Source organism: Cricetulus griseus, chromosome 2 (assembly GCF_003668045.3).
Source record: "Cricetulus griseus strain 17A/GY chromosome 2, alternate assembly CriGri-PICRH-1.0, whole genome shotgun sequence".
Classification (NCBI taxonomy): domain Eukaryota; kingdom Metazoa; phylum Chordata; class Mammalia; order Rodentia; family Cricetidae; genus Cricetulus; species Cricetulus griseus.
The window spans coordinates 13,911,395-13,939,360 of record NC_048595.1 but is presented as its reverse complement, the minus strand read 5'-3'; the positions used below and the strand labels follow the sequence as shown (position 1 = coordinate 13,939,360).

The window sequence follows — 27,966 nt, the reverse complement described above, 5'->3', positions numbered from 1 at the left end:
TCCAGAACTCTCCAGTCCCTCCTGTCCCTCCAATCCCGGCGGCTCCCGAACCCTGAGCGCTCCCAATGCCCAGCGCACCGCCTCCTCTCTATGGTTCGGCGCAGGGAGGGGCTTGAGGCCCAGTGCATGCCGGGATGGCTGCGGGCGGCCCTTGCACTTCAATCATGGTGGCCGCTGTCGCGTCCGGCTTGTGGCTCTTGGCTACGCTGCTTCTCCCTGCGGCCGCGGTCTACGAAGATCAAGTGGGCAAGTTCGACTGGTGCGTATGGGCGACGCTTCTCCAGGAAGTAGGTGTCTGCTTTCCCAACACCTGTCTCCCTCCTGTTAGCAGGAGAGAGATCGCCATGGAGCAGGACCCAGTTTATAGCTTAACAGCAGGGCCTTTACGGGAGAGGAGAGTGAATGAATGCTGCGTCCCTTCTTCAGATGCGAAGAATTTGAAGGCGTCGACCCGAGACTATTAAGTCAAGCACCCAGGGAACTCTTGCCCACCCGTATATGACTGCAGATTGCACTGCAATGGAGCCAGCCCTGCCATCCAGCCAGCCATGCTTTAGGGTTTTTTTTTTTTTTTTTTTTTTTTTTTTTTTTTTGGTCAGAGGTCACTGATTCCCTCCTTTCCTGCCATGTCCGATTTTGTGGCTGTCAGGTTTGAGATTTCCTGGGTGTCAGAGGTCACCAGCCCCCAGTGAAGTTTCATCCTCCTGGAACGAGCTGTTGTCTCTTAGCCCCCCAGTCTTACAGTGTCCTCTCCAAACCTATCAGCCAGACATTCATTCGCTTACCTCTTGCTTCAGGCCGTGGTTGCTTCAGTTTGAATGAATATTTGGCTGCTTAACTGTTGCATGCTCCGGGGACAATTGACATACAGTTGAACAACAATATTTTTAAAAAAGTCTTATTTTGGAACCCTGGACTTTCTGGAGTTTGGTTTCCTCATCTGTGAAATGAAGGCAATGGCATTTGTCTTACACACTTGGTAGGGTTGTTTGGTGGCTATACACAGAGAGAATAAAGACACGTGAAAATACTCATAGAGGGGGGCTGGAGAGATAGCTTTTTTGTTTGTTTGTTTGTTTTGTTTCTCAAGACAGGGTTTCTCTGTGTAGTTTTGGAGCCTATCCTGGCACTCGCTCTGTAGACCAGGCTGGCCTTGAACTCACAGAGATCCACCTGCCTCTGCCTCCCAAGTGCTGGGATTAAAGGCGTGCGCCACCAAGCCCAGCTGCACCACCAACACCTGGTGAGATAGCGTAATGGTTAAGAGCACTGACTGTTCTAGAAGACCTAGGTTCAATTCCCAGCACCCACATGGATGTTTGCAACTGTCAGTAACTCCAAGATCTGACATCATCACATAGGCATACATATAGGCAAAAGAACAATGCATACAAGATAAAAATAAATACATTTTATTTAAAGAAGAAAACACACAAGCCAGGCAATGGTAGCACATGACTTTAATCCAGCACTCGGGAGGCAGAAGCAGGTGGATCTCTGTGTGTTTGGGGCCAGCCTGGTCTACAAGAGCTAATTCTAGGATAGCCTCCAAAGCCACAGAGAAACCCTGCCTCAAAAAACTACTGAGTCTAAACTTGACTGGACTACCAATTTAGCTCCTTAAAAAAAAAAAAAAACTAGACTAGACTGGGCAATGGTGGCCCATGCCTTTAATCTCAGCACTCAGGAGGCAGAGGCAGGTGGATCTCTGTGAGTTCGAGGCCAGCCTGGTCTACAAAGCTACTCAGAGAAACCCTGTCTTGAAAAATCAAAAAAAGTCACACCCCCCCCAAAGAAAATGCCCAAATAACACAGGGTCTAAATGAGCGATGCAGTCTGACTGCCATGTTTGTTGAGTGTATTCCGGATAGCAGAATTTCCTCAGTGCAGCCTATGTACCTGCAAGTCTGTTTGGTGCAGCTAAAAGTTAATTAGGCTCTTTGAGATGTTGCTTGAACAATAGGTGTTACATTTAACTGGAAGACTGTTACTATCTCTCATCTGTTTGGTGGGTTCTCTCCTGTCTCCTTTTGCTTCTGAGTGCATTGCACAGAGATTGTCAGAATTCTTCATTAGCACACAATTCTTGCATGAGATTGAGGGAGAGGTACTGGTGTGAACCCAGCAATTTGTCCCTGAGTGGTGATGACTTTGCCCTGATGTTCCCTTGCACTCTTCCTCAGGAGACAGCAGTATGTCGGGAAGCTCAAGTTTGCCTCCTTAGAATTTTCCCCTGGATCCAAGAAGTTGGTCGTGGCCACAGAGAAGAATGTGATTGCAGCATTAAATTCTCGTACTGGAGAGATCTGTGAGTGAGCTGTGGAGTGGGAAGGGAGCTGACTGAAGTGAATCTGATTACCTACGGCTTACCGTCTTGTTTGTCTTCTCTAGACTTGTCATCTTGCAATATCTATATTTGTGTCACTGGCCTTTGAAATGTCCTCAGCCCTGAAGGTCCTTAACTAAGATAACACTTCAAAAGCTACTTTCTATCATGTTTTGCAATAAAGGCTTGGGTGACTACCTTTGAGTTATCCCTGCTGCTCGGATTGTTTGTAGGAATTTAGATTGTGAAAAGAGAATTCATAAACTCTTTTCTTATGAAATTGCATAGATTTTATTAATTATTAATAAATTAATAAATTAATAATTTATTAATTCTTTTAAAAATTTTATTTTATGTGCATTGGTGTTTAACCTACATGTATGTCATTGTGAGGGTGTTGGATCCTCTGGAACTGGGGTTATAGACAGTTGCTAGCTGCCATGTGGGTGTTGGGAATTGCACAGGGTCTTCTGGAAGAGTAGCCTGTACTCTTAATCACTGAGCTATCTCTCCAACCAGATTTTGTTAATCTTGTTGTTGTTCCTTCGTATGTTACATGGGGTGGTAGTGGACTGGAGGGGAAGAGAGCCCAGATGGGAAAAACAATGCCTCTTGAACCCTCTTCCCTTACTCTTCAGCAAGTGGGTGTAGGTCATAGCACTTAGTGTACTCCTTGCTTCCTAATTAAAGTTGTATAATGCTATGTAAATGAAGATCACAGTCCCTTCCTAGTCTCATTAGGTCACAGTCACAGCAATGTCTGACTCTCTTATCTTTCAGTGTGGCGTCATGTTGACAAGGGCACAGCAGAAGGGGCTGTGGATGCCATGTTGGTTCACGGACAAGGTAAGCAGAGGCTCCCTGGCCTCCATTAGGTGGCCATCCTTTCATAAGAAAGGAGTGCCATCTCCCATTGCTTGAGTCTTTGCTTTGTATAGACTGATGGGAAAAGAGAGGGGATGCTTTTGCCAGTGAAGGGCAGTTCCTGCTTAATCCCTGTTTGTGTCCATAAGCTGGAGGTGGGGTCATGGCCTCCAGCTCCTACGAGGCAGCAGAGCAAGTGTAGGAAATGACAGTGGGCTTTGTCTCTACTAGATGCAATTACTGTATCCAATGGAGGGCGAATCATGCGTTCTTGGGAGACTAACATCGGGGGCCTGAACTGGGAGATAACTCTGGACAGTGGCAGGTAGGGAACAAGTGGCGCTTGTTCGTGATTATGGCTGAGTGAAGGGATCTGCATGGACAACAACTCTGGGCCTTTGGGCTCCTCCCCAACCTCCTTCCTCAGGGACCACTGAAGAGTCATAGTACATCAGATGCCTGTTCTTTAAAACATTTTTGTCAGCTGGGCGTTGGTAGCTCACGCCTTTAGTCCCAGGACTCGGGAGGCAGAGGCAGGTGGATCTCTGTGAATTCGAGACCAGCCTGGTCTACAAGAGCTAGTTCCAGGACAGCCTCCAAAGCCACAGAGAAACCCTATCTCAAAAAAACAAAAAAAACCAAACAAACAAAAAACTTTTGTTTTATGTGTATGGGTGTTTTGCCTGCTTGTATGTCTATGAACCACATGAGTGCAGTCCCTGTGAACGCCAAAAGAGGATGTTGGTTGGATCCCTTTATACTGGGTTACCAGATGGTTGCCAGCCACCATGTGGGTGCTAGGAATTGAACTCAGGTACTTTGGAAGAGTAGCCAGTGCTCTTAACCACTGAGCCATCTCTCTAGCCCCAGATGCCCCTTCCCCCATTTTTTTTTTTTAAACAAGGTCTCTCTCCATATCCCTGGCTGTCCTGGAAATATGTAGACCAGGATAGGCTTGAACTCTTAAGAAAGTCCTCTTTCTTTTCCTCCTGAATGCTAGGATTTGTGTGCCACCATATCCAGAGTAGGTGCCCATTCTTGATTTGCTTGTTATAACACACACACACACACACAATGAATTGGGCAGATTTTATTAATTGAGCACCTATTAGACGAATTACAATATTAATTTTGTTCTTGAACACTGTCCCAATATATGGGACATATACCATAATATATGAGCTTCGAGTGCTGTGTTCTAGGTAGAAAAACATAATACAAAGCTTTCCATGTTCCTCATGTTTGTTTGCTGTGAGGCAGGTCTCATGTAGCCTAGGCTGCCTTCAAAGTAGCTATGTAGAAGAGGCCAGCCTTGGGTGTCTGTCTGTCTGTCTGTCTGTCTGGGTGGTGTGTTTGGGGATGTGTGTGCATGCCACAGTGCACATGTATAGGTTAGTGAACAACTTCACGGAGTCAGTACTCTCTTTCTGTCTTTAAGTGGGGTCTGGGGTTTGAACTTGGGTTTTCAGCCTTGCTTAGAAAGTTCCTTTACCTGCCAAGCCATCTTGACATTCCTGGCCTTGAACTTGTGACATTCTTGCCTCTACCTTGCAAGGGCTGGGGTTATAGAGCTGTATCACCTTGCTTTACACTCTATATTTTAGTTCTCTGTTATAGAACATCTTTGCTGAGATTAATCTATGCATTTGTTGGCTTTAGCTTATGCATCTTTTTTTTTTAATTTAAATTAGAAACAAGCTTCTTTTACATGTCAATTTCAGTTCCCTCTCCCTCCTAGCTTATGCATCTTACAATAGCAGTTTACTTGGTTTCTAGCATTTGGTGAATCCAAGGCAATGAGAACATTGTAAATGTGAGACAGCTGTCATCAGGTTCTTGCCCAGTTGTGGACATAGCCATAAGCCTAACAATGATAGCATAGGGGCTGGAGAGATGGCTCAGAGGTTAAGAGCACTGCCTGCTCTTCCAGAGGTCCTGAGTTCAATTCCCAGCAACCACATGGTGGCTCAAAACCATCTATAATGAGATCTGGTGCCCTCTTCTGGCATGTAGGCACACATGCAGACAGAACACTGTATACATGATAAGTAAATAAATCTTTAAAAAACAAAAAAACAATGATAGCATAGTCATAAACCTAACAATGGGGGCTTGCTGGAGGGTTGGCCCAAGTCCTGTGAAATCCCAGGGGAAGGAAGAGGTGACTCCTAGGAGATTTGGAGGCTCAAAGGCAGCGTGCCTAAGTGGTTCTTAGGCAGATTCTCAAGTTGGTAGAGGCAGGATTAGGCAGAACCAGCACTGGCATCAAGGTGTATTTGTTTTCTGACCCAGCAAGCAGCAGTGGCAGTAGTGGGGCCAGTCACTCTAGCTGAAGGTCCTCGCTCATACCTGTGCTCAGTTTCCAGGCACTTGGGCTGGTGGGCCTGCAGGAGTCAGTGAGGTACATTGCAGTTCTGAAGAAGACAACTCTCACCCTCCATCACCTCTCCAGTGGGCACCTGAAGTGGGTGGAACATCTTCCAGAAAGGTAAGGCAGTCTCCTTCCAAGTGATGACTATCTTGTCCCAATCCCCGCAACACTCTCCATCTCCTTGAGGCTGCTTGGCCAGGTACCCTCCTGTTGGCATCACATGGGAGTGGAAAGGTTGTGGCTACATACTTGGAGTGTACTTGGTATGGTGGAGAAAATTCAAACTGGGGCATTAGAGCTGCCACATAAGGAAGGTGCTCCTGCTCATGCACACAGTGCTCCGGGCCTTTCAACTGCTACCTCCCATTATTCTGAATCTTTCTTCATGGTAAGACTCAGAATGACAGGCAGGGGCTGAGGGAGGCTCGAAGTGGTTTCTAGAGGTCCTGGGCATTGGAAGCATGAAAGCCAGGAAGGAACAGGATAGCTAGAAGGTCAGGCAAGGGTTGGCTGCCACTTGCAACTATTTCCAAAAAGCTTAGAGCAGGGATCAAAAGTCAAATTGCTAAAGTTAAGATGAAGATATGGCATGCAAAAGGCCCTACATTTGATTCTTAGCCTTGCCAAAAAAAAAAAAAAAAAAAAAAAAAAAAAGCCAAATTCCTGGCTGAGCATGGCGGTGCAAGACCCCTCCCCCCCAAAAAACAAAACAAAACAAAAAACCCAAAAGTCGATATCCTAGAGGAACACAACATCCATGAGGTTGGCCTGCCTGATGGAGTCTACAGTAGGGGACCCTCCCTCCATGTAGGCATGCCACATTTAACACTTAGAAAAAGCTGGCAATCTGGTTTGTATACGTGATATCAGTTTGAAATGTTGATGAGACATTCAAATTAAAGATAAAAGCAAGGCTAGCGCTAGTGAGGCTCTGGGTTTAATCTCTAGCACTGCAGACAGCAACAGCAAGACACCTGAAAGCAAAGCTATGTGAGCCAAACAAACTCTATTTGGAGGTTTTCAGCTTGTGACATCTCACTAGGAAATGGCAGCTTGGTTTTGGAAGCCCCTGGGAAAGCTCAAGTCTAAGGGCCAAATCAGTGGCCCTGCCCTCTCTTCCCTTTCTTAGTGACAGCATCCACTACCAGATGGTGTATTCCTATGGCTCCGGGGTGGTGTGGGCCCTTGGCATTGTTCCCTTCAGCCACGTGAACATCGTCAAGTTTAATGTGGAGGACGGAGAGATTGTCCAGCAGGTACAGAGGGCGTTGGGCTCCCGGTGGGGGGAAGGAGTTGGTGCAGGCCTTCTTTGCACGGGGGCTTGTCTCCTGCTGCTGGCTCATCTTCAGCAGGTGTTAAAGTACTCTGTTAACACATAGTGCTCCTCTCTAGACTGGCTGGGAAGCTACTCTGATCTAGTCGCTGTCTCTTTAAGATCTTCTAAGGTGAATATGAAAAGATTACAGGGAGCCACATCTGATGCCCCTCTGAGCCATCAGGCATCTACTGTTATTGGGTGCATTTTCCCAGTGACCAAAAAGAAACTCCCGCGTACTTCTGGTTTGGAGGTTGGTAGAGGTGGCTGAGGACAAGAAGAGCCTCTGTGGAACTAGACCTGCTCTGCTCTGCTCTTCTCTTCTCTTCTCTTTCTTTCTTTCTTTCCTTCCTTCCCCTCCCTCCCTCTCCCTCCCCTCCTCCCTTCCCTCCCTCCCTCCCTCCCTCCCTCTCTCTCTCTCTTTCTTTCTTTTCTTTTTTTGGGATAGGGTCCTATGTAGCCTTTGCTGTCCTGGAACTCACTGTTAAATCAGGCTGCCTTCCAACTCACGGAAATCTATCTGCCTCTGCCTCCCCAAGTTCTGAGATTAAAGGTGTGCACCATCACCACCTCCCGGCCAGCTGTACATTTTTAGCTTGGGATCCTCTGTGGGATTCCAGCAGCAATTCTGTTGATTTGCTGAGAGGGACCATGATGCTCTTTGTGAGTCTGTTGTGAAATCTCTCTGCAGGTTAGGGTTTGGACTCCATGGCTGCAGCATCTCACTGGGGCCTGTGGTGTGGTTGATGAGGCTGTCCTGGTCTGCCCAGATGCCAGCTCACATTCCCTCCACACTTTGGCTCTGGAGACAGAGTGGGAACTGCGGCAGATCCCCCTACAGGTGAGAGGCTGCTTTCCTGGTCTGAGATGTTGTCACCTGTGGGGTGTAGGGGGCTGGCATGATTGCCCTGTGGTATTGCTGTTGCTTTTCTGAGCTGTGACAGCCATGGGAGAGCTTAGGCCTCTGGCTTAGCTGTTGTCAGGGTAGACCATAGTCTCCTTTGGGTAACAGGAGCTTCTGGAGCCGTCTGCCCTAGTTTAGTACTGCTGCCTGGCAAAGCATGGTGCTGGTCTGATGGTCTGGGAGTGGGTAAGCATCTCATTTCTTTTTGCCACCCCCCCCCCAACCGCAGTCTCCTGACTTAGAATTTGGAAGTGGATTCCAGTCCCGAGTGCTGCCCACGCAGCCCAGCCCAGTGGCTCCTTCTCGGGCCCAGTTCTTTCTACAGTTGTCTCCGGGCCACTACGCTCTGCTGCACTACCACCACGGTGCTGTGACTCTGCTCAAAAACTTCCCCCAGGTAACTGCAGGCAGCATACTTGCTAGGACCAGAGTTCTTCCAGGACAGAGCTGGGAGGAGGCAGAACTTTGAATCAAGACACATTCGCCTTAAACCCTGTTGTCTGGGCTGATGTCTAACATTCATTGCAGGCCACTCTTGTGACCTTCGCCACCACTGGAGAAAAGACAGTGTCTGCGGTCATGACTTGTCGTACTGAAGTGAGTACCATGTGTGACAGTTAGCACGTGGGGCTTCCTTATCTCTGCTGGGAACCCTTACAGTCAGAAGTTGGGGTACATCCACCTTTTCATGGATAGGAGCCTGCAGAAAGATGAGTTCTCTTTCCACACAGTCTCTTCCTCAATAGGAATGGGCTCCCAGTGTGGCTACCCTGCTCTCACTGAAGACTGTTCAGGGCTCAGGCTTGTGGGGGTGGGGCATGAGAGGTAAGATCTGCCTTCTGAATGTGCTGAGGAGACAGAAGTGTCTGGGAAGTAAGGCGCCAGGTATAGGATTAAGGTCTCTTTATTTCAGAAGACAGCAAGGTGAAACACAGGCCAGAGCTAGGTTATAGAAACCAGCCAGCGCGGCCAGAACAAAAGAGAACCAGGGTCCCCACATGCAGCCCCTTAAGAAGCTCCCTTACGTCACCCCGGCTTTCCTTCACCACGCCCTTCTGGGCGAGTCCCCGGATCCACCTGGTACCTGCCCCAGGACTATTGGGCGGGGCTAGGGTGACTCCCTACATGAGTGTCCTTGTTTCTTTCCTCTAGCAAAAACCTGGTAGTGCTGGAGATGGGAGTACGGCGAGCTTTCCTGAGACATCTAGGGCACAGGTAGGGTGTGACATTGGGCAGACAGGATGTGTTACTGGGTGGTGTAGCAGACCTGGAGACACAGGAGGCCACCCAAAGAAGCCAAGGTCAACTGAGTTCCTAGCCTCAGGTACTGTCAGCTAAGTGGCATGTCGTGTCCTTTCTTGTAGAAAGATGAGGTGGGCTCCTGGGATCTGTCCCTCCTTATGTCCTTCTCTGAGCCTCGACTTCCACATCCCCTGGGGTCTCCATAGCTGGCAGAGCCAGGTGGCATTCTACAGTGCACTTGGTGGCAATGAAGCATTCTGGCGGGAGGCACAGGTGTTGGTTGTTGCCTCAGAGCTTTTTTCTTCTTAACTCATTGACAGTCAATGCCAATCTGGGAACTCTCTGCCTCCCTGTACATAGGGGTTGTACACACTGGCTTCCTATGAGATGGACATGGTGGTTGTACACACTGGCTTCCTATGAGATGACATGGCAGTGTAAACACTGGCTTCCTATGAGATGGACATGGCAGGTGTACACACTGGCTGCCTTCTCAAACTTACATAGTAGTTGTACACAGCTGGTTTTCTTATTTTTTTGTTTTTTTGTCTTTTGAGATAGTGTTTCTCTGTGTAGCCCTGGTTGACCTGGAACTCACTTTGTAGATCAGGTTGGCCTCAATTTTAGAGATCGGCCTGCCTCTGTTTCAAGTGTTGTGATTAAATCTTCGTGCTGCCACCCCTGGCTTTTGGCTCCCTTCTGGGGTACACACTGTCGTGACCTTGTTTATTCAGTCAGCAACCTTGTTTCTGCCATATCATTTGGCTCTGTTTACTTTCTTCTTTCTTATGCATGTTTCCCTTCTGGCCTCTACCCTTTCTAGGGATTTATACTGTCCCTGGACACACTATAGGGACCTTCATTCTTGACCTGTGCTGTGTGTACCTCTAGGATTCTCTGGCTTGCTTCAACCAAACCTACACCATTAACCTCTACTTAGTGGAGACAGGTCGGCGGCTGCTAGACACTGCGATTTCCTTCAGCTTGGAGCAGAAGGGCACTCGTCCTGAGCGGGTAAGCGACAGACATCTTGGCCTTCTCACTCTGTCCTGTGGACTTCATGTCCTTGGGGCTGGGCAACAGCTATTGCCCTGGATTAGGGCTTTCAGAACAAGGCTCTTAGTTCCTCCAGAGCCTCTGCCTGGTTATAGATAACAGCAAAGCTGCTGCTGCTATTGTTGCTTTAGATCTATTTATTAAATGTGTATGAGTGTTTTGCTTGCATGTATACATGTGCACCACATGAGTAAGTACATGGGATATTTGATCTCCTGGTATTGGAGTTACAGATAGTGGGGAGCTGCCATGTGGGTACTAGGAATTGAACCTGGGCTCTCTGCAAGAGCAGTAAGTTCTCTGACCCTTCAGCCCTATTGCTGTTGGTATGCTTGAGGCTTCTTTTGTTTATATGTTAATCCATAGGGCATCTTGGTAGTCTTGTGGATTGTTACTGACCTGGTTTGTGAATGTGCCCGTGGTCCAGAGCATTTTGAGTTACAGAGTTAGCAAGACAAGTTGCTGGGATTCATGACTCCAGACTGACTTCCCTTATGTACTCATCGTCTTACCCAGTGTTCTTCTGGGGACATTGAATTGTGTCCCTCAGCTTCTGGGGTAGTCCTGGCCTGGCCTCCTGGGGTACAACTGGGGCATGAAGGGATGACAGTCCCATCAAGTACTTGCCCTTCATGGACAAATCAGAGAGAGCCTCAGCTCACTGCTGTGGAGGCTCTGAAGAATGTGTGCTTTTTTGCTGGTGTCCAGATGATCACTGAGTGTCTAGACATCACATCATGCCATGACTTGGACCTCAGCCAACCCCCAAGCCTTTGAATTTTGGGGTCCAATGCCTTGGAGCCATTTGGCTTCTTACTGTCCGGCTTATAGCTGTACATCCAGGTGTTCTTGAAGAAGGATGACTCAGTGGGCTACCGGGCCTTAGTGCAGACACAGGACCACCTGCAGCTGTTCCTGCAGCAGTTAGGTGAGTGCCCAATACAGTCATTTGTGTTTCTGCCTGCTCTGAATTCCAGTCATGTGTGGTAGAGGTGGGTAGGGGGTTGTGCACAGCCTTGGGAAATGTTCAAGCAAGAGTGTACACACAGAATTTTTTCAGTTCCTTAGGGGCATTGAGTAAGATATAGAAGCTTCTTCACTTGACTATTGACCCCACCCTCATGAGATCTTTTACATAAGACTTGAGCTCTGAGCCACCTGTAAGAGTCTCCTCAGGGCTGGAGAGCCAGGCTGAGCTTTTGCAAACTGGTTTCCTGTAGCTGGGAAGGTGGTGTTGTGGAGCCGAGAGGAGTCCCTGGCAGAAGTGGTGTGTCTGGAGATGGTGGACCTCCCCCTGACTGGGGCACAGGCTGAACTGGAAGGAGAATTTGGCAAGAAGGCAGGTATGAACCCAGGGAGGCTGCTCCAGGGAGGGCTAGCTGGGTTTATGGACCTTACTGTGCCCCTTGTTTCTGGTTCAGCTAGATGTTTTGAAGGAGTCCCATGGCTCGTTTTCAGAACATCAGTAGCCTAGTGGTTTATGTAGCTGCAATTTCACTTAGTCCCTATGGTGAATGATCATGAGACAAAAATGTCTTCACTCTATAGTTAGTTGCAAGTGCCATTGCCTGGCCCCATATTGTCAGGCTCCATATCAGACACTTCCATCCATTGTCTCAAATGCAACAGCTACCTGGCTGGATATAGACCTGTGCTCCCTGAGTCAGCAATGGCTCCATCGATGGTCACCTGATGAACTTGACTCATTCCTCTCTAGTCCAGTCCTGCTCCCCGCCTCCCTGTCCCCCAGTCCATTCAGTCAGCTATCCAGTAGGCTGCTGTTCAGGGCTTCTGGGTCAGCTGTACTGCTAGGTGTTGTATGTTTTCTTAAGCTGAGAATTAATCTGACTTTACTGTCTATTTCTGCTGCTGGATCCAGCGATTCAAGGTAAATCCTGCTTTTTTTGTGCCCATTGCGCCTTGCTTGTCCACATGGCTAGCCTTTGGTTAATTGTTTTTCTGACTTGCATCAGTGAGACGCACACCATGTCTGTGTGGACTGCTCTGCTTGTGACTTGTGAGACGCACACCGTGTCTGTGTGGACTGCTCTGCTTGTGACTTGTGAGACACACACCGTATCTGTGTGGACTGCTCTGCTTGTGACTTGTGAGACGCACACCGTGTCTGTGTGGACTGCTCTGCTTGTGACTTGCTCTCTGCCTTTCTTTGAGTTGAGGTTGGTGGAAAAGAGATGAACAAAGATAATACAGCGATCCCCCTGCCTCAGCCTCCCGAGTGCTGCGATTAAAGGCGGGCGCCACCACCGCCTGGCTAAAGACGAATACTTTTCATGAGCACTTCCCACGCACCAGGCACCACACCCAATCCCGAGTGGATGTAATAGGATCTGTTCTTTGTAACAGGCCTCTGAGTTGCATGCCATTTAATAGATGAGGTACCAAAGGCACATTTTTCAGGGTCACACAGCAGTAGGGGTTAGAGCCTGGATTTCAGTTCAGGCTTGTCAGACTCCTGAGACCCTCCTTCTTACCATGGTGTCATGTACCTGTCCCATCTCTAATGGAGGACACTTTCAGGGAGATGCCTCATCAGTGGAGTCAGGGGCAAGGGGAAGTGATAGCCTGAGGAATAGGTTGCAGGAAGGGATGCTGGGAGCAGATTAAGAAAGTAGAAAGAAGCAATGGGAGATGGAAGCTCCAGTTATGCATACACCTGCTCCCACTGCACCTGAGACTCACACGTCTCTGGCTTTGCTGTGGCACCTAGATGCCTTCCTCTGGTCATCCCAGCATGGCTACATCCTGCATGGCTGATTTCTTACCTTTTAGTCTCCTCTGACAAGATTCTGGGTAGGTGAAGTCCTAAGAGCCAGGTAAGGAGGTTTTGGAAGCTTGTGCATGGCTGTGTGTGACTGCTGGCATCTTATACAGACTGCCCCTTGAATTTAGGGCCTGGAGTGTGAATGACTGGAGGTTCTACAGAAGAGGGAGAAGTCCCTCCTAGAGAGCACACATACCTCCTTGCTGGACTCCTAGTCTGATGGGCGTGCCTTTCTTCTTCCCCACCACCAGATGGCTTGCTGGGGATGTTCCTGAAACGCCTGTCATCTCAGCTTATCCTGCTCCAGGCCTGGACTTCCCACCTTTGGAAAATGTTCTACGATGCTCGGAAACCTCGAAGCCAGATTAAGAATGAGATCAACATTGACACATTGGCCAGAGATGAGTTCAACCTGCAGAAGATGATGGTGATGGTAACAGCTTCAGGCAAGGTGAGCATGTGGGCCGAAGGAAGCAAACCTCAGGCACAGGTACCGGCAGCAGGCACGCTTTGTTCCACTCTGCAAGAATCGAATCAATTCTTCAGTGTCTTTCTAGTTGTGAGTCAAGTATTTGTTTATCTTGCAGCTCTTTGGCATCGAGAGCAGCTCTGGCACTATCCTGTGGAAACAGTATCTGCCCAATGTTAAGCCAGATTCCTCCTTTAAGTTGATGGTCCAGAGGACTACTGCTCATTTTCCCCACCCCCCTCAGTGCACACTGCTGGTGAAGGACAAGGTGAGGCCAGGCACACTGACTGGAGCTGCCATGTGTTGCCTTTTGCATGTTTCACAGTTGAAATTTCTGCCATGCCTTGGGCATTCCATGAGAAGCTCTTGGGTTGGAAGTCTTGTTTCTGTCATTTTCTGGCCTGGATGGAGGGACCACGCAGCTCTGGAACTAGCTAGGGACCAGCTCCTCCATCAGCCAGTGTTCTCCCTTCACAGGGAGGCTGTCCCTGATAGCTGAGTGCTGTTTTCTCTCTGTGAGAGGAAACAGGGCACAAAACTATTATGACTTCTGCCTCTAGAATTTGAGCGGGTTTTCATGGATCCGTTCTAGCTGTATTATGAGGCTGAGTTTGGTAGATCCTCTATTGGATCCGGCAATCATGGGATTGCTGAATTATGCTTGGCTTGGGTTTTGGGGGATGGCCTGAAACTAGCTATGTAGACCAAGCTGGCCTGGAACTTGGCAGCGATCTGAAGGTGTAGGGATTAAAGGCGTGCACTGCTGCCTTGGCCTGGTCTTGATTTTGATTTGCTCTTTATCGTGCCCAGTTCTTAGCTAGAAGAGCAGATCAGCCCTTTGTTTCCCTTTCACATCAGCCTAGGGGACCAGTCATCTTCAGCCAAGCGCTTACTTCCTACTAACATGGCAGAAAACAGGGAAGTTCCTTGTGGCCCACTGGACGCCTCAGCATGCCAGGGTCACCTGTAGGATGCGCGCTCCTTCTGTGTTGGAATGTGACTGTTTTCTGCCTATTGTAGGAAACAGGAATGAGCTCTCTGTTTGTCTTCAACCCCATTTTTGGCAAGTGGAGCCAGGTGGCTCCCCCAGTGCTGAAGCGGCCCATCTTGCAGTCCTTGCTTCTCCCAGTCATGGATCAAGACTATGCCAAGGTGTTGCTGTTGGTGGATGATGAATACAAGGTGCTTTGTCTTGGGGGGATGGAGTCTTCTGTGTGGAGCTGGGTATGGGATGGGCTATCAGACACGTACTTGTCAGAGGTAGCCCACGTCCAGACAGCACGTGTTTGTTGTCAGGCCACCCTCAGCAACATGACTGCCCTTATGAGTACCCGGGTTCATAATGTGCACACCACCACACCTGGCCATTTTTTTTTTTTTTTAATTAGCTGAATTATGTGTTTGTATGTGCACATCAGTGCAGGTATCCATAGAGGCCAAAAGCATCAGATCACCCTGGAGCTGGAGTTATAGGTGGTTGTAAGTCTGCTGCATTCTAAGAATTGAACTCATGGCCTCTGGAAGAACAGTACATTCTCTTAACCACTGAGCTAATTCTCCAGCCCCTAACACTGAAGTTCTTTCATTTGTTTGGTTTTTGGTTTTTGAGATAGGGTTTCTCTGTAAGCTATGGCTGTCCTGGAACTCATAGAGATCCTCATGCTTCTGCTGCCCAAGTGCTGGATTAAAGACGTGCACCACCACCCCCAGCAACACTGAGGTTCTTAACAGAGCCGCATTTAAGCTTTAAAAAGATCCAGTGACTAGTTTGTTTTATGATCCACTGTTTTGTGCTTAAATCTTTCTTTAGTGGGCAAGCACTAATGGCTTTTTAGAAATGAGCTTCAAGGTTCCTGAACTTGCATTTAACACTTCTGGGCTACCTGGGTTTTTCAAGGTCACAGCTTTTCCAGCGACCCGGAATGTCTTACGACAGCTGCATGAACTTGCCCCCTCCATCTTCTTCTACTTGGTGGATGCAGAGCACGGGCGCCTCAGTGGATATCGACTTCGGAAGGTAGGGAAGAAGCATCTGGCTGTCTTTCTGGGGCACTGTGGGTCTTTCCTGGTGTTTGGTTAAACAGTGGCCCTGAGGCCCAGTTCAAAGGCACCCATTTGTTTATATTGGGTTGATGTTTTATCTTCAGCACAGTGGCTGTGCCTTAATCTAATGCTATTTGAGCCAGTATTTGCGACTCCACAGTTCCTGGCCTGCTTCTCTGGTGGCAGCCTGGCCCCTCAGGCTGCAGCCTGGTAGGTATTCTGTTCCCCCAGGCACTGGCTCTGCTAAAAGGCTAAAGGTAGATTTAAGTAAATCTCTATTGTTTTACTTATAAGTAACACTCAATATTTAAAGGCTGGGGTGAAAGCCTGATAGCTTAGAAAGGTTGAGTAGCACCTAGCTAACCCTCCCTCGTTGCTGGTGTCTCTGAAAGAAAGCATCCCTTGGTCCACCAAACAAAAAAAGCCTCGAATAGGCTCCAAAGCTACACAGAGAAACCCTGTCTCGAAAAACAAACAAACAGAAAAACAAACAAACGAACAAAAAACCCAAAAAAAGCCTCAACACTCCAAATCCCTTCCTGCTCCTTCCTGCGCTTCTCTACCTCTTCCAGATGCCCTCTGATGCTCTGTGGTTACTATCTATCAACTAGTTGCTAACTCAGCTCCTCTTTTTTCTTTTCTTTCTTTATTATGTATACAGCAGTTTGCCTGCATGTGTCCCTGCAGGCCAGAAGAGGGCACCAGACTACTTTACAGATGGTTGTGAGCCACCATGTGGTTGCTGGGAATTGAACTCAGGACCTCTGGAAGAACAGGCAGTGCTCTTAACCCCTGAGCCATCTCTCCAGCCCCTCTTTTTTCTGTTTTTAAAATTTATTTTAAATACCAACCACAGTTTCTCCTCCTTCCTCTCCTCCTGTGTTCACCCCCCCCCCCCCAGGTTAATTTTAATTAATGGAAATACAAACTCGGGGATCCTAGTATAATCAAATGTCTCCCAGCACTGGGAGGGCAGTTGCTTCATGGTGAACATGGCCCTCAGTGCTCCAGTTAGAGCAGTGCATGGTGGTTTCCTACAGATCCTGAAGCCCAGGAAGGGGTGTATCATGCTGCTCTGAGGATGGAGCAGGAGGCAGGGATGAGGGTTGAGTTGAGCATTTATACAAAAGTGATGGTGGCGCACGCCTTTAATCCCAGCACTCCAGAGGCAGAAGCAGGCGGATCTCTGAGTTCGAGACCACCCTGGTTTACAAGAGCTAGTTCCAAGACAGCCTCCAAAGCCACAGAGAAACCCTGCTTCAAAACACCCCTCCTCCCCCCAAGAAAAGTGATGCTGTTGACCAAATTGTAGCAGAACATGTGCTTTGGACTCTCCAGCAATGGGTCAGTTGGCTCTGAAGGGTTCAGCTCTTGCCAGTGTCCATGCACGCTGGGTCTGAAGTTCTCTCTGAGAGGTTCAGCTCTTGCCAGTGTCCACGCACGCTGGCTCTGAAGTTCACAATGGGCTGGCCTTGGTAGCAGGACCATCCAGAGGGAACTTTGTGTGGTGTTTGGTCACCAGAGAGCCTTCTTCTGTCCTTTAATATGTCTTGAGAGGTAAAGGGAGAACAGCAATTAGCAGCTTAGATACAGCTGCTGGGATTATTGCTTCAGCTTTATTGCTTGCTAACTTTGTGATCTGGAACATACTATGTCTACAGCCCTGTTTTCATGTCTGTAAGATGATGAGGGTAGCAAGGCATCTCAGCAGGTAAAGGCACTCACTCTGAGTTTTGTCTCTTAAACCCACACGTTGGAAGGAGAAAACTAATGCCTCCAAGTTATTCTCTGACCTCTACACACACACACACACACACACACACACACACACAAAAGCAAACAAATAAATGTAAAACAATAAGGTCATGATACTTAGCCTAAGAAACAATTTTCTAAGTTTTATTTTTATGATTTTATTCTTTGCATATGGGAGTTTTGCATACATGTCTGTGTATGTACACTGCTTGTGTGGTTCCCTTAGAGGCCAGAAGAAGTTATTGGATCCCTTGTGACAGCAGAGCAGACTTGTGAACTGTCAAATGGGTGTTTGGAAATGAACCCAGGTCCTCCAGAAGAACAGCTGGTGCTCTCAACTGTGGAGCCACCTCTTCAGCTGTTGCTGTTACTTTTCATTACGTGTCTATGTGTAAGGGCATGTGTGTGTAGTGCCATTTGAACTATTACTTTTCATTATGTGTCTGTGTGTAAGGGCATGTGTGTGTAGTGCCATTTGAAGTAGGAAGAGAACGTTGAGTCCCTGGGAGCTGGGGTTGCACAACTGTGATCAGAGCCTTCCGAAGTGGAGCTGAACCTGGGTCCTCTGAAAGAGCAAGCAGTGCTCTTGGTTCAGATAGTGGTTCACCACTGAACCATTTCTCTGGTCCCCATTAATATCTATTAAAAATATTAGAGGGGCCAGAGAAATGGCTCAGTGGTTTAGAACACCGACTGCTCTTACAGAGGACATGGGTTTGTTCCCAGCACCCACATGGCAGCACAGCCACCTGTGACTCCATCCCCAGGGGAATCTAACACTCTTTTGTGACCTGTGCTGCATGGACATATATGCAGGCAAAACACCTACATGTGTAAGATAACCTGGACTACATAGTGAGTTCCAGGGCAGCTAGGGCTATGAAGAGAGACCCTATTTAAAAAAAAAAAATGCCTTGAGCAAATACACATATCCCTATATCCCATTCCCAGCTGTCCTTGCCTTGTTTGCTTGTGTTGGTCATGCTGTAAGCATAGCTGTATGGACACATGCATCTACATGTCTCATAAAATCATGTCTCTCTCAAAGAGAACAGATCTACATGGATCTCATTTATTTGCATTTTCACTTAATGTCTTTTTTTTTTTTTTTTTGAGAGTCAGGGTTTCTGTCTGACAGCCCTGGCTGCCCTGGAACTTGCTGTGTAGACTAGGCTGTCCTAGAACTTTTGGCTAGCTGTCCTAGAACTTGCTCTGTAGACTAGGCTGACCTCGAGCCACCTAGCTCTGCCTCCTGAGTGTTGCGATTAAAGATGTGGGCATCACCACTGACTGCCCAGCTGGGCTTCATTGTTTTTCAGGTACCCTATTTACTTATTTGTTTATTTTGAGGCAGAGTCTTACTATGTAGTTCAGGCTGGCTTTGAACTCATGGCAATCTTCTTGTCCCAGCTTCCTAACATCTGGGATTATAAATTGAGCTACATTTCCAACTCCTTGCTTTAGTATCTTTCTTTCTTTCTTTCTTTTTTTTTTTTTTAAAGATTTTATTTATTTATTATGTATACAGTCTTCTGCCTGCATGCCAGCAGAGGGCACCAGATCTCATCCAAGGTGGTTGTGAGAATTGAACCACCATGTGGTTGCTGGGAATTGAACTCAGGACCTCTGGAAGAACAGTCAGTGCTCTTAACCGCTGATCCATCTCTCCAGCCCAATAGTATCTTTCTTATTAAAGATTTATTTAATGTACACTGTTGTTTTGCCTTATATACTCTGTGACAGGGTGTCAGTTTGCCTGGAACTGGAGTTAGAAACAGTTGTGAGCTACCAATGTGGGTGCTGGGAATTGAGCCCAGGTCCTCTGGAAGAGCAACCAGTGCTCTTAACCACTGAGTCATCTCTCTAGCCCCTCTTTCTTTTTTTAATAATTTATTTTTGTTTCATGTGCATTGATATTTTGGTTGCATGTACGTCTGTGTGAGGGTGTTGGGTCCCCTAGAACTGAAGTTACAGACAGTTAGTTGTTAGCTACCATGTGGGTGCTGGGAATTGAACCTGGGTCCTCTGGAAGAGCAGTTAGTGGTCTTAAATGCTGCACCATCTTTCCAGCTCTTCTTTCTTAATTAAACAATTACATTTATTTTTTCTACATGAGTGTAGGGAAGTATGTGTGTATATGCGTGTACAAGCGTGAGCCCACATGCCATGACACTGATGTGGAGGTCAGAGCACACTTTGCAGTAGTCATTTCTCTCCTTCCATCATATGGCTTTCAGGGACTGAACTCTGGTTGTCAGGCTCAGCGGCAAGCTGAGCCATCTTACCAGCTTAGTATCTCTTTGAGACAAGATCTCACTATGTAACCCTGCCTGGCTGGCCTAGAACTCACTATGTAGACCCAGCTATATTTTCCTTTATTAAATAGAGACTTCTAAACTTCTTCACAGGATTTGCTTTTGTGTGTATATACATGTGTGTGAGGGTGTAAGAACATATGTTGGGTGTCATTTCTCAAGTGCCAACCACCTTGTAGTTTCACTTTGTAGGGGCTTTCACTGCTTCGGCTGGCGCTCACTGAGTAAGCTAGGCTGGCTGGCCAGTGAACCACTGGGGTCCTTCTTTCTCCACCTTCCCTGTGCTGGGGTTACAAGTGCAGCCACCTCCAGACTTCCTTTATCTGGGTGTGGGAGTCAAACTTGGCAAGCACATCACTGACTTACCTATCCATCCAGCCTAAGCCGAGTCTGTTCGTGGTCCTTCTAGTTACACAGGCCTCAGATACCACACTGCCAGCTGGTTCAGTGGTAGGATGCCTCTGTCTGCATCTCTGGCCCTGACCTGTCTATCTCCTAATCACAAGTGCTCTTGCTCTTCCCTAGGATCTCACTGCGGAACTGAGTTGGGAGCTCACCATTCCCCCAGAAGTGCAGCGGGTTGTCAAGGTGAAGGGGAAACGCAGCAGCGAGCACGTGCACTCCCAGGGCCGGGTGATGGGGGACCGAAGTGTGCTCTATAAGGTACGATGCCACACCCTGGCAATGAGGAAGGCTGTTTTTTAGTTATTAATCTGTATGGTTTTTTTTTTGTTTTTTTTTTTTGGTTTGTTTTTTGAGACAGGGTTTCTCTGTGGCTTTGAAGCCTGTCCTGGAACTGGCTCTGGAGACCAGGCTGGTCTCAAACTCACAGAGATCTGACTGTCTCTGCCTGTTGAGTGCTGGGATTAAAGGCACGTGCCACCAACACCCGGCTTAGGTTTATATTTTTATGTAGCCCTGGCTGTCCTGAAACGCATTTTGTAGACCAGGATATCTTTGAACTCACAGAGATCACTGTCTTTCTGAGTGTTGGGATTAAAGGCACAGCATGCACTAACATGTCCTACTTATTATTTTGTTACATTATTTATTTTGTATATGTGAGGATGGGCATGTATGGAAGGTCAGAGGACAACTCGTGGGAGTTGGCTGTCTTCTTTCACCATGTGGGTCCTGGAGTTTGGACTCAGGTGGACAGGAGGCTTGGTGGCAAGTATCTTTACCTGCTGAGGCATTTCCCTGGCCCAAGTAAGGCTTTAGGAAAAGGAAGTTTTGAAATTCTGGTGTCATTTGACTCCTGTGTGTATGGTTTGCTGTCTGTCAAGTATGTGTGTGCTGTAGAAGTACTCAGGGATCTGTCACGCTACAAGTACTCTGTCACCCAGCTATGTACCAGCCTAAACAGTGTACCTTCTGCCTCTGGTTGTGGACCTCACGTGAGCTGCTCATCTCCCAGTGCTTGCTGTGTTGCCCTCCCGGCTAGATGCTAGTTTTATTAATAGCAGAGGTATGACTACAGTCTTCTGGGGTTAAAGGTTAATCAGTCCATCAGAAAGTCACTGAGGTGGTTTGTGGGCTTATAGGAGGGTGGCACACTTTTAATTGCATCACCCAGAAGGCTGAGGTGGATGGGAGGATTGTAAATTTAAGGCCAGCTTAGACTACATAAGTGACATTGTGTCTCAGAAGGGGGTGGTGGTGAGCGAGATGGCTTAGCAGACAAAGGTACTTGCAGCTGGGTTTGATCCTCAGAGCTACATTGTGGAGGGTGGCTGTATCATCAGGTTTCGGAAAGGATTAAGGGACATGCAAGGTATGCAGTGTGGCCCCAGTCCTCAGAATATGCAAAGCAAGCATTGAGTTGAGAAACCATAGGAGTTGTTTTGCTCAGCATTGCTGGTTCCTTTGCCAAGTGTTTGAGCTCCATATTGGCCTCAGGCCCCAGGGCTCACAGAAGAGCCAAGCACGTGACATTCTATCATGGTTCCTAAAGTTTGTCATCTTGGTTTCTCTCCCTAGAGTCTGAACCCCAACCTTCTGGCTGTGGTGACAGAGAGCACGGACGTTCACCATGAGCGCACCTTCATTGGCATCTTCCTCATTGATGGTGTCACTGGCCGTATCATCCACTCCTCCGTGCAGAAGAAGGCCAAGGGCCCTGTCCACCTCGTGCATTCAGAGAACTGGGTGGTGGTAAGGAGTCACTACCAGGGACACAGAGTGGCTCAGGAGACCCTGAGTCTTATGTTCTCCCCAGAAACAGGAGCCACTTTCCTTTCTCAATGCACCCCCCCCCCCCCCAGAAGGTAACACAGGGTCCACATAGGGGTGGGACCTGGGGCCAGATCTGACTGCTTGGCCTTGAGCTCTCTCTGCTCTTCTGTCTTGTGAGCTCTCTGGTTGCATTGTGAGATAGAGACAGTAGTAGTCTCCTCCAGGCTAGCTCAGAACAGTGCACCTCATAAACTCCAGAAGGTGGCTGCTGTGACTATGACTCCAGAGAACATTGGCAGTTCCCGTGTCATGGACAACTTTGGACAGCCCAGACAACCAGGAAGAAGAGCAGGGGACAGCTGGGTCTTTTCTTTCCTGGTCTGCAGCTGCTGTGAATGGCATCTGTAGTGTAACATTCCCTTTTCAGTTGATTCGGCACTAAACCCAGATTGCCTCTCCTTCTGCCCACAGTACCAGTACTGGAACTCTAAGGCTCGGCGCAATGAGCTGACCGCCCTGGAGCTCTACGAGGGCACTGAGCAATATAATGCCACCGCCTTCAGCTCCCTAGACCGTCCCCAGCTGCCCCAGGTCCTCCAGCAGTCCTATATCTTCCCCTCCTCCATCAGTGCCATGGAGGCTACCATCACAGAGCGGGGCATCACCAGCCGGCACTTACTCAGTGAGTGTTGAGTGGAGGGTTTCACACCAAAGTGGGATTGCACTGTCAACAGGGAGACTGGGTTCACACTGAAGTGAGGATGCACTGTCAACAGGGAGACTGTGCTCTCTTTCTTGCTTAGTTCAGTTTTGATGGCCTTTGTTCAGTCCTCCATTCTCATGAACCATTTACTTTCTTTGGTGCTTTCTGGAAGCTCAGAAATCTATCCCTAACCCCCCCCCCCTCTCACGCACGCACGCACGCACGTCATTATTCTTTGCTCTGATTTATACCCTTCCCCCACTCTCTCCTTGCTCTCTGCTGGTCTCTTCCCTTCCTCTACAAACTTGATGTAGCGTGGAGTTCCCTGGGCTCTCTTTCTCTTTCCCCCACCATTTTTTTTTTTTTTTTTTTTTTTTTTTGGTTTTGGTTTTTCGAGGCAGAGTTTCTCTGTGGCTTTGGATCCTTGTCCTGGAACTAGCTCTTGTAGACCAGGCTGGTCTCGAACTCACAGATCTCCGCCTGCCTCTGCCTCCCAAGTGCTGGGATTAAAGGCGTGAGACACCACTCCTGGCCTGTGTCTGACTCTTAATGTCATTCATTCTTTGTTGTTGTTTGAGATAGGATCTTATGTGGCCCAAGGTGATCCTAATCTTCCTGCCCTACCTCTTGAATGCCCAGCATTCTGATTTTGTTTGTTTTTGAGACAGAGTCTCTCTACATAGCCCTGGCTATCCTGGAACTCACTATATAGACCAGGCTGGCCTCTAATCCCAGAGATCCTGTCTCTGCCTTCCAAGTGCTGGAATTCAAGGTGTTCTTTACCATGCCTGGCTCTTGATGTCATTTTTTTTTAAAACTTTAAAAAAATTTATTTTATGTCTTTGGGTGTTTTGGGTACTTCTGTGTACCACACGTGTGCCTGGTGCTCAGGGAAGCCAGAAGAGTGCATTGGATTCACTGGAACTGGAGTTACAGGTTACAAGTAGTTGTGAGCTGCCATGTGGGAGTTGAGAATCGAACCCTAGCCCTTTGGAAGGACAGCCGGTGCTCTTAACCACTGAGCCATCTCTACCCACTTGTGTGCCCCCCCCCCCCATTGCCATTCTTAACATAGCCTGTACAGACTTGACTAGAAACCAGAGAACTTATTTGTTAGAGTCTTAAGATTGGCACTCAGTGATAGAGTTTATCCAAGACATTTGGGATTCTTAGATTTGACAGGTGCTGGGTGTTACTTGTCAAGCAGGAGGAAGCTAGCTCTGGGCATCACAGGACCTTTGATTACCATGACAAAACTGGTGTTGTCTAATGCATGGTCCTCTGCCTTCCTGGCTGCATTTCCCAGTAGCCCACGTGGCCTCAGGCTAGCTAGAATATGTAAAGAAACCAGGCACCTTCGCTCATACCCTTGTGAATTACTATCTTATTGTTTTCAGTGGTTTCATTTTGTTTGTTTTTGAGTATTTAATGGGACCTTGATGACCTTTTTTTTTTTTTTAAAGATTTATTTATTATGTATGCAATGTTTGTATGCCTGAATGCCAGAAGGGGGCACCAGACCTCATTATAGATGGTTGTGAGCCACCATGTGGGTCCTGGAAATTGAACTCAGGACGTCTGAAAGAGCAGCCATTGCTGTTAACCTCTGAGCCATCTCTCTAGCCCAATGACCTGTTTTCTTTTTTTATGTGAGATTCTTTTTTTTTTATTTACTTATTTTTATTACATATACAGTGTTCTGTCTGCATATTTGCCTGCACACCAGAAGAGGGCACCAGATCTCATGATAGATGGTTGTGAGCCACACCATGTGGTTGCTGGGAATTGAACTCAGGACCTTTGGAAGAGCAGTCCAGTACTCTTAACCTCTGAGCCATCTCGCCAGCCCCATTATGTGAGATTCTTAATCGTAAACTTCTATGTAACTGGCCCTCATTCAGGATTAGGTAAATATGAACCTTTATTTCTTCCTGTGTAGTTGGGCTGCCTTCTGGAGCAATCCTTTCCCTCCCCAAGGCCTTGCTGGATCCCCGGCGTCCTGAGATCCCAACAGAACAAAGCAGGTGAGACTGTTGTGAGCAGAAGGCTCTGACTATCAGTAACTTAATCCCACTGATGATAATAGCTCTCAGTCTGCCATGCTAGGGGCCGAGGTGAACAAATGACTGTGAGCTCTGCCTCCTGGAGCTGGTGTCTGGGTGGGAAATGATATAAGTAACAAGTCAAGTGTTATTCACTGCTAAATGCTAAAGAGAGAAGAGCACGGGACAGCTGTGAGGATGTGTGGGAGAATTTGAGGTCAAACCCTGGGGACCACTGGGAAAGGTGATGTGAAGGTGGTTGGTGTAGACTCTTGCTGTATGGTATCTGAGGGAAAATATTCCAGGCAGAGGAAGTCATGTCTGTGAGTCTGAAGGCTGTACAAGTGGTGCAGGAACAGTGAAGGGTGGAGACCTAGGAAGGGAAGAAGGTGAGGAAGGGGCAGATTGAGTGGAGAAGCCTGAAGCTTGTCGATTGTTCACCGTTAGTGTGACTGCTCCAGTTATCATCTGGGCCTGTCTCCTCCCCTATATTCTGAAGTCTTTTCATTTAGGGACACGCAGAAGGATGGACAATGGGAGGAACAGAGGAGTATGGCATGGAACAAAGAGGGGGTGGAGCCAGAAGAAGGGTAACAGGCTTTTTGAAGATGAATAGAGAGCATGAGTTACCAGAGGTGCAGCATGTTGGTTTGAAAATGGCCTGACTCTCCTCTCTGGTGTGCAATGCTAGCCAGCTGTGTGATGTTTCCTTTGTTTGGTTTTATGAGACAGGATATCACTAGCCCAGGCTGGCCTGGAAATCATTGTAGCTCAAGCTGGCCTTGAACTTGAGGCAGTCCTCCTATCTCAGCTTCCTAAGTGCTGGGATTTGTCAGTGTACAACTCCATGCCTGGCTTGTGTTATGTATTCTTATCAAATTGGAACTTAACCTTATTCTCCAGCCAGCCTTCCATACAGCCCTCCACCATTCAATCAGCTTCTGCATTTGTACTGGCCTATCTCAAGCAGGCCTCAAAGGAGATTCAAGTTTTTTTTTTTTTTTTTCGAGACAGGGTTTCTCTGTGGCTTTGGAGGCTGTCCTGGCACTCGCTCTTGTAGACCAGGCTGGTCTCGAACTCACAGAGATCGGCCTGCTTCTGCCTCCCGAGTGCTGGGATTAAAGGTGTGCGGCACCACTGCCTGGCGAGATTCAAGCTTTGATGTGTGTTCTGGAGCCTTCCCAGGTCCCAGGAAGGGCAGCCAAGAAAGAGATCCCTTTGCAGCAGCTTCTTGAGTCCCTGTCCCTCTCCTGTGTTTTGCAGAGAGGAGAACCTGATCCCATATTCTCCAGATGTGCAGATCCATGCAGAGCGATTCATAAACTACAACCAGACAGTTTCTCGAATGCGAGGCATCTACACAGCACCATCAGGGCTTGAGTCCACTTGTTTGGTGAGTGGCCCCATGTGGCATCTGCAGTGTGGCCTTGTGCCCTAAGAATCCCATCTTCTTCATGACTGAGTCTGAGGTGTTGGTGACTCACTGGCTGCCTCTTTCCCAGTTCTCATTCTATCTGTCTTTCAGGTTGTGGCCTACGGTTTGGACATTTACCAAACTCGAGTTTACCCATCCAAGCAGTTCGATGTCCTGAAGGATGACTATGACTATGTGCTAATCAGCAGTGTCCTTTTTGGCCTGGTTTTTGCCACCATGATCACAAAGAGGCTGGCACAGGTGAAACTCCTCAATCGAGCCTGGCGGTAAAACGGAAGCATCCTGCCAGAGTGGAGAACCTTGGGGAAGAGGGTCAGCTAAGGAGCTATGGCCATGGATTGGTGGATTGGTGAAGTTGGGTTGGGTTCTCATCTCACTTGAGTCTGGGGGAAGAAGATGACCTTCATGTAGAACTTCTGGGATACAGTGAGGCACAGTCCTTGTGGGACAGATAGCCACCTCAGCAGGGATAACCATGCATCTGATCCATTGCTCTGTTTCTGTTCTGGGGTTATTTTTGCTTTTGTTTTTTCCTTTTATGAGACCTCCAGTTTTTCTCTTCTGAGGCTGTTTAAATTGACTTTAGGTAACCTTCTGTGTTTCCATTCTTACTGGAAACCCTCTAACAATTTATTCTCCATCTCTTGCTTCCAAGCCTGATGGGCCAGCTCTGCCCTCAAAGTGGACTTGATTGCCCAATCCTGACGGGGCTGCCTGGGAGCCATTCTTAGCTGAAGTGTGAGGACTGATCCCACCCCATGGCTTCTCTCTGAAGTCACAGAAGTTGAGGGATCCATGCATGGAGTCAGAACTACCTTTAACTAAGCTTTTTGTTCCATGCTCTCATTCATACGTCATTCATATGGTTTTGTTCCATGCTGTCATTCATACGTATTTCATATGGTTGGGTCACCATTTGTGTCACCCTATCAAAGCCAGGTACAGACGGGAATTCGGCTTCTCACCCATAGCCTGTGCTTTTCTCTTGAGCTATAGCAGGCTGAGGCCCTTTTCGTTTATCTTTTAAATTAAATTAAAATTTAAGTATTTTTGGTTTTTCAAGACAAGACTTTCTCCTGGAACTCACTCTATAGACCAAGCTGGCCTCTACTCAGAGATCTGCCTGCCTCTGCCTCCCCAGTGTCAGGATTAAAAGTGTGCACCACCATGCCTGGCTTAGTTGTAAAGCCTTTTAAAGCTATCAGATTATCTTAGGCTTGATGAGATTCTGAGGTCCCAGTATCTCTTATTGCATTACTTTTGCAGGCCCCTCTGGACATCCTATAGCTGTTAGAGAAAAGGGCCTTTGGTTTTTTTTTTGTTTTTTTTTTAAAGCCTATTTATTCTTAATTTAGGTTTGTTTTGTTTTTTTCGAGGTAGAGTTTTGCTCTGTAGCTCAGGCTAGCCTCAAACTTGAATCCTGCTGCCTATCCTCCCAGTGTTGGGATTACAGATGTTTGCCATCATGCTTGGCAGTGTGTAAATTTTATATCTCATTGGTATAATTTTCTGTGTGGCATTAGGGATAGAATCCAGGTCTCATGCAAGGTAAATTCTCTGCACTGAGCTCTCCATAAGGTGAGCCATGTGGGTTGTTATTTTTCTTAAGTAGTTTTTAAATCTTACTGATTTAAGTTTTCAGGGGCCTGCAAGGAGCATGCTGGGACTCAAACCCAGGGCTTCACATGTGTTAGCACATTCTTTACTCCTAGAGTTCCAGACCCAGCACATGTAACCTTTTTATTTACTTTATTTTTTTGAGACATGGTCTTACTATATAGCCCTGGCTGGCCTGGAACTAGCTATGTATACCAGGGCTGGGCTTCTCTGTGGAATATATGTGCACTACTGGCTGGCTGGGTTCCTGTGTGGGGTGTGTGTGCACTCCTGTCTTGGCTCCTGTGTGGGAGTGTGTGTGCACTCCTGTCTGGGCTCCTGTGTGGGGTGTGTGTGCACTCCTGTCTGGGCTCCTGTGTGGGGTGTGTGTGCACTCCTGTCTGGGCTCCTGTGTGGGGTGTGTGTACATTCCTGTCTGGGCTCCTGTGTACGACACATGAAAGAATCCTAAGTTTTACCTTGCTTGTGAACTTGGGGACTGGCTGTTCTTTTATGAAGGGAAGGCAATATGTTTCCTGGAATAAAGCAATGATCAGTGAGTGGCTCTGGCCT

The 27,966-nt window shown here is 47.7% G+C and overlaps 1 protein-coding gene across 2 annotated transcripts; it reads left to right on the top strand.

The window, feature by feature from the left end:
• Positions 1-102: 102 nt before the first annotated feature.
• On the top strand, positions 103-27,958 carry LOC100764102 (ER membrane protein complex subunit 1). 2 transcript variants are annotated; one of them, XM_027399852.2, is made up of 24 exons: positions 103-259; positions 2,184-2,308; positions 3,107-3,172; positions 3,422-3,515; positions 5,550-5,678; positions 6,691-6,817; positions 7,568-7,717; positions 8,010-8,177; positions 8,309-8,377; positions 8,933-8,995; positions 9,914-10,036; positions 10,910-11,006; positions 11,299-11,421; positions 11,958-11,966; positions 13,112-13,311; positions 13,448-13,597; positions 14,350-14,511; positions 15,227-15,346; positions 19,968-20,105; positions 21,423-21,596; positions 22,089-22,299; positions 24,260-24,344; positions 25,626-25,755; positions 25,888-27,958. In XM_027399852.2, the coding sequence occupies exons 1-24, from the start codon at positions 135-137 to the stop codon at positions 26,065-26,067; spliced, it is 3,018 nt and encodes a 1,005-aa protein (XP_027255653.1). In that variant the 5' UTR covers positions 103-134; the 3' UTR covers positions 26,068-27,958. The 2 variants fall into 2 exon arrangements, with proteins under 2 accessions (XP_027255653.1, XP_027255654.1); XM_027399853.2 differs by lacking the exon at positions 11,958-11,966.
• The last annotated feature ends 8 nt before the right edge of the window (positions 27,959-27,966 follow it).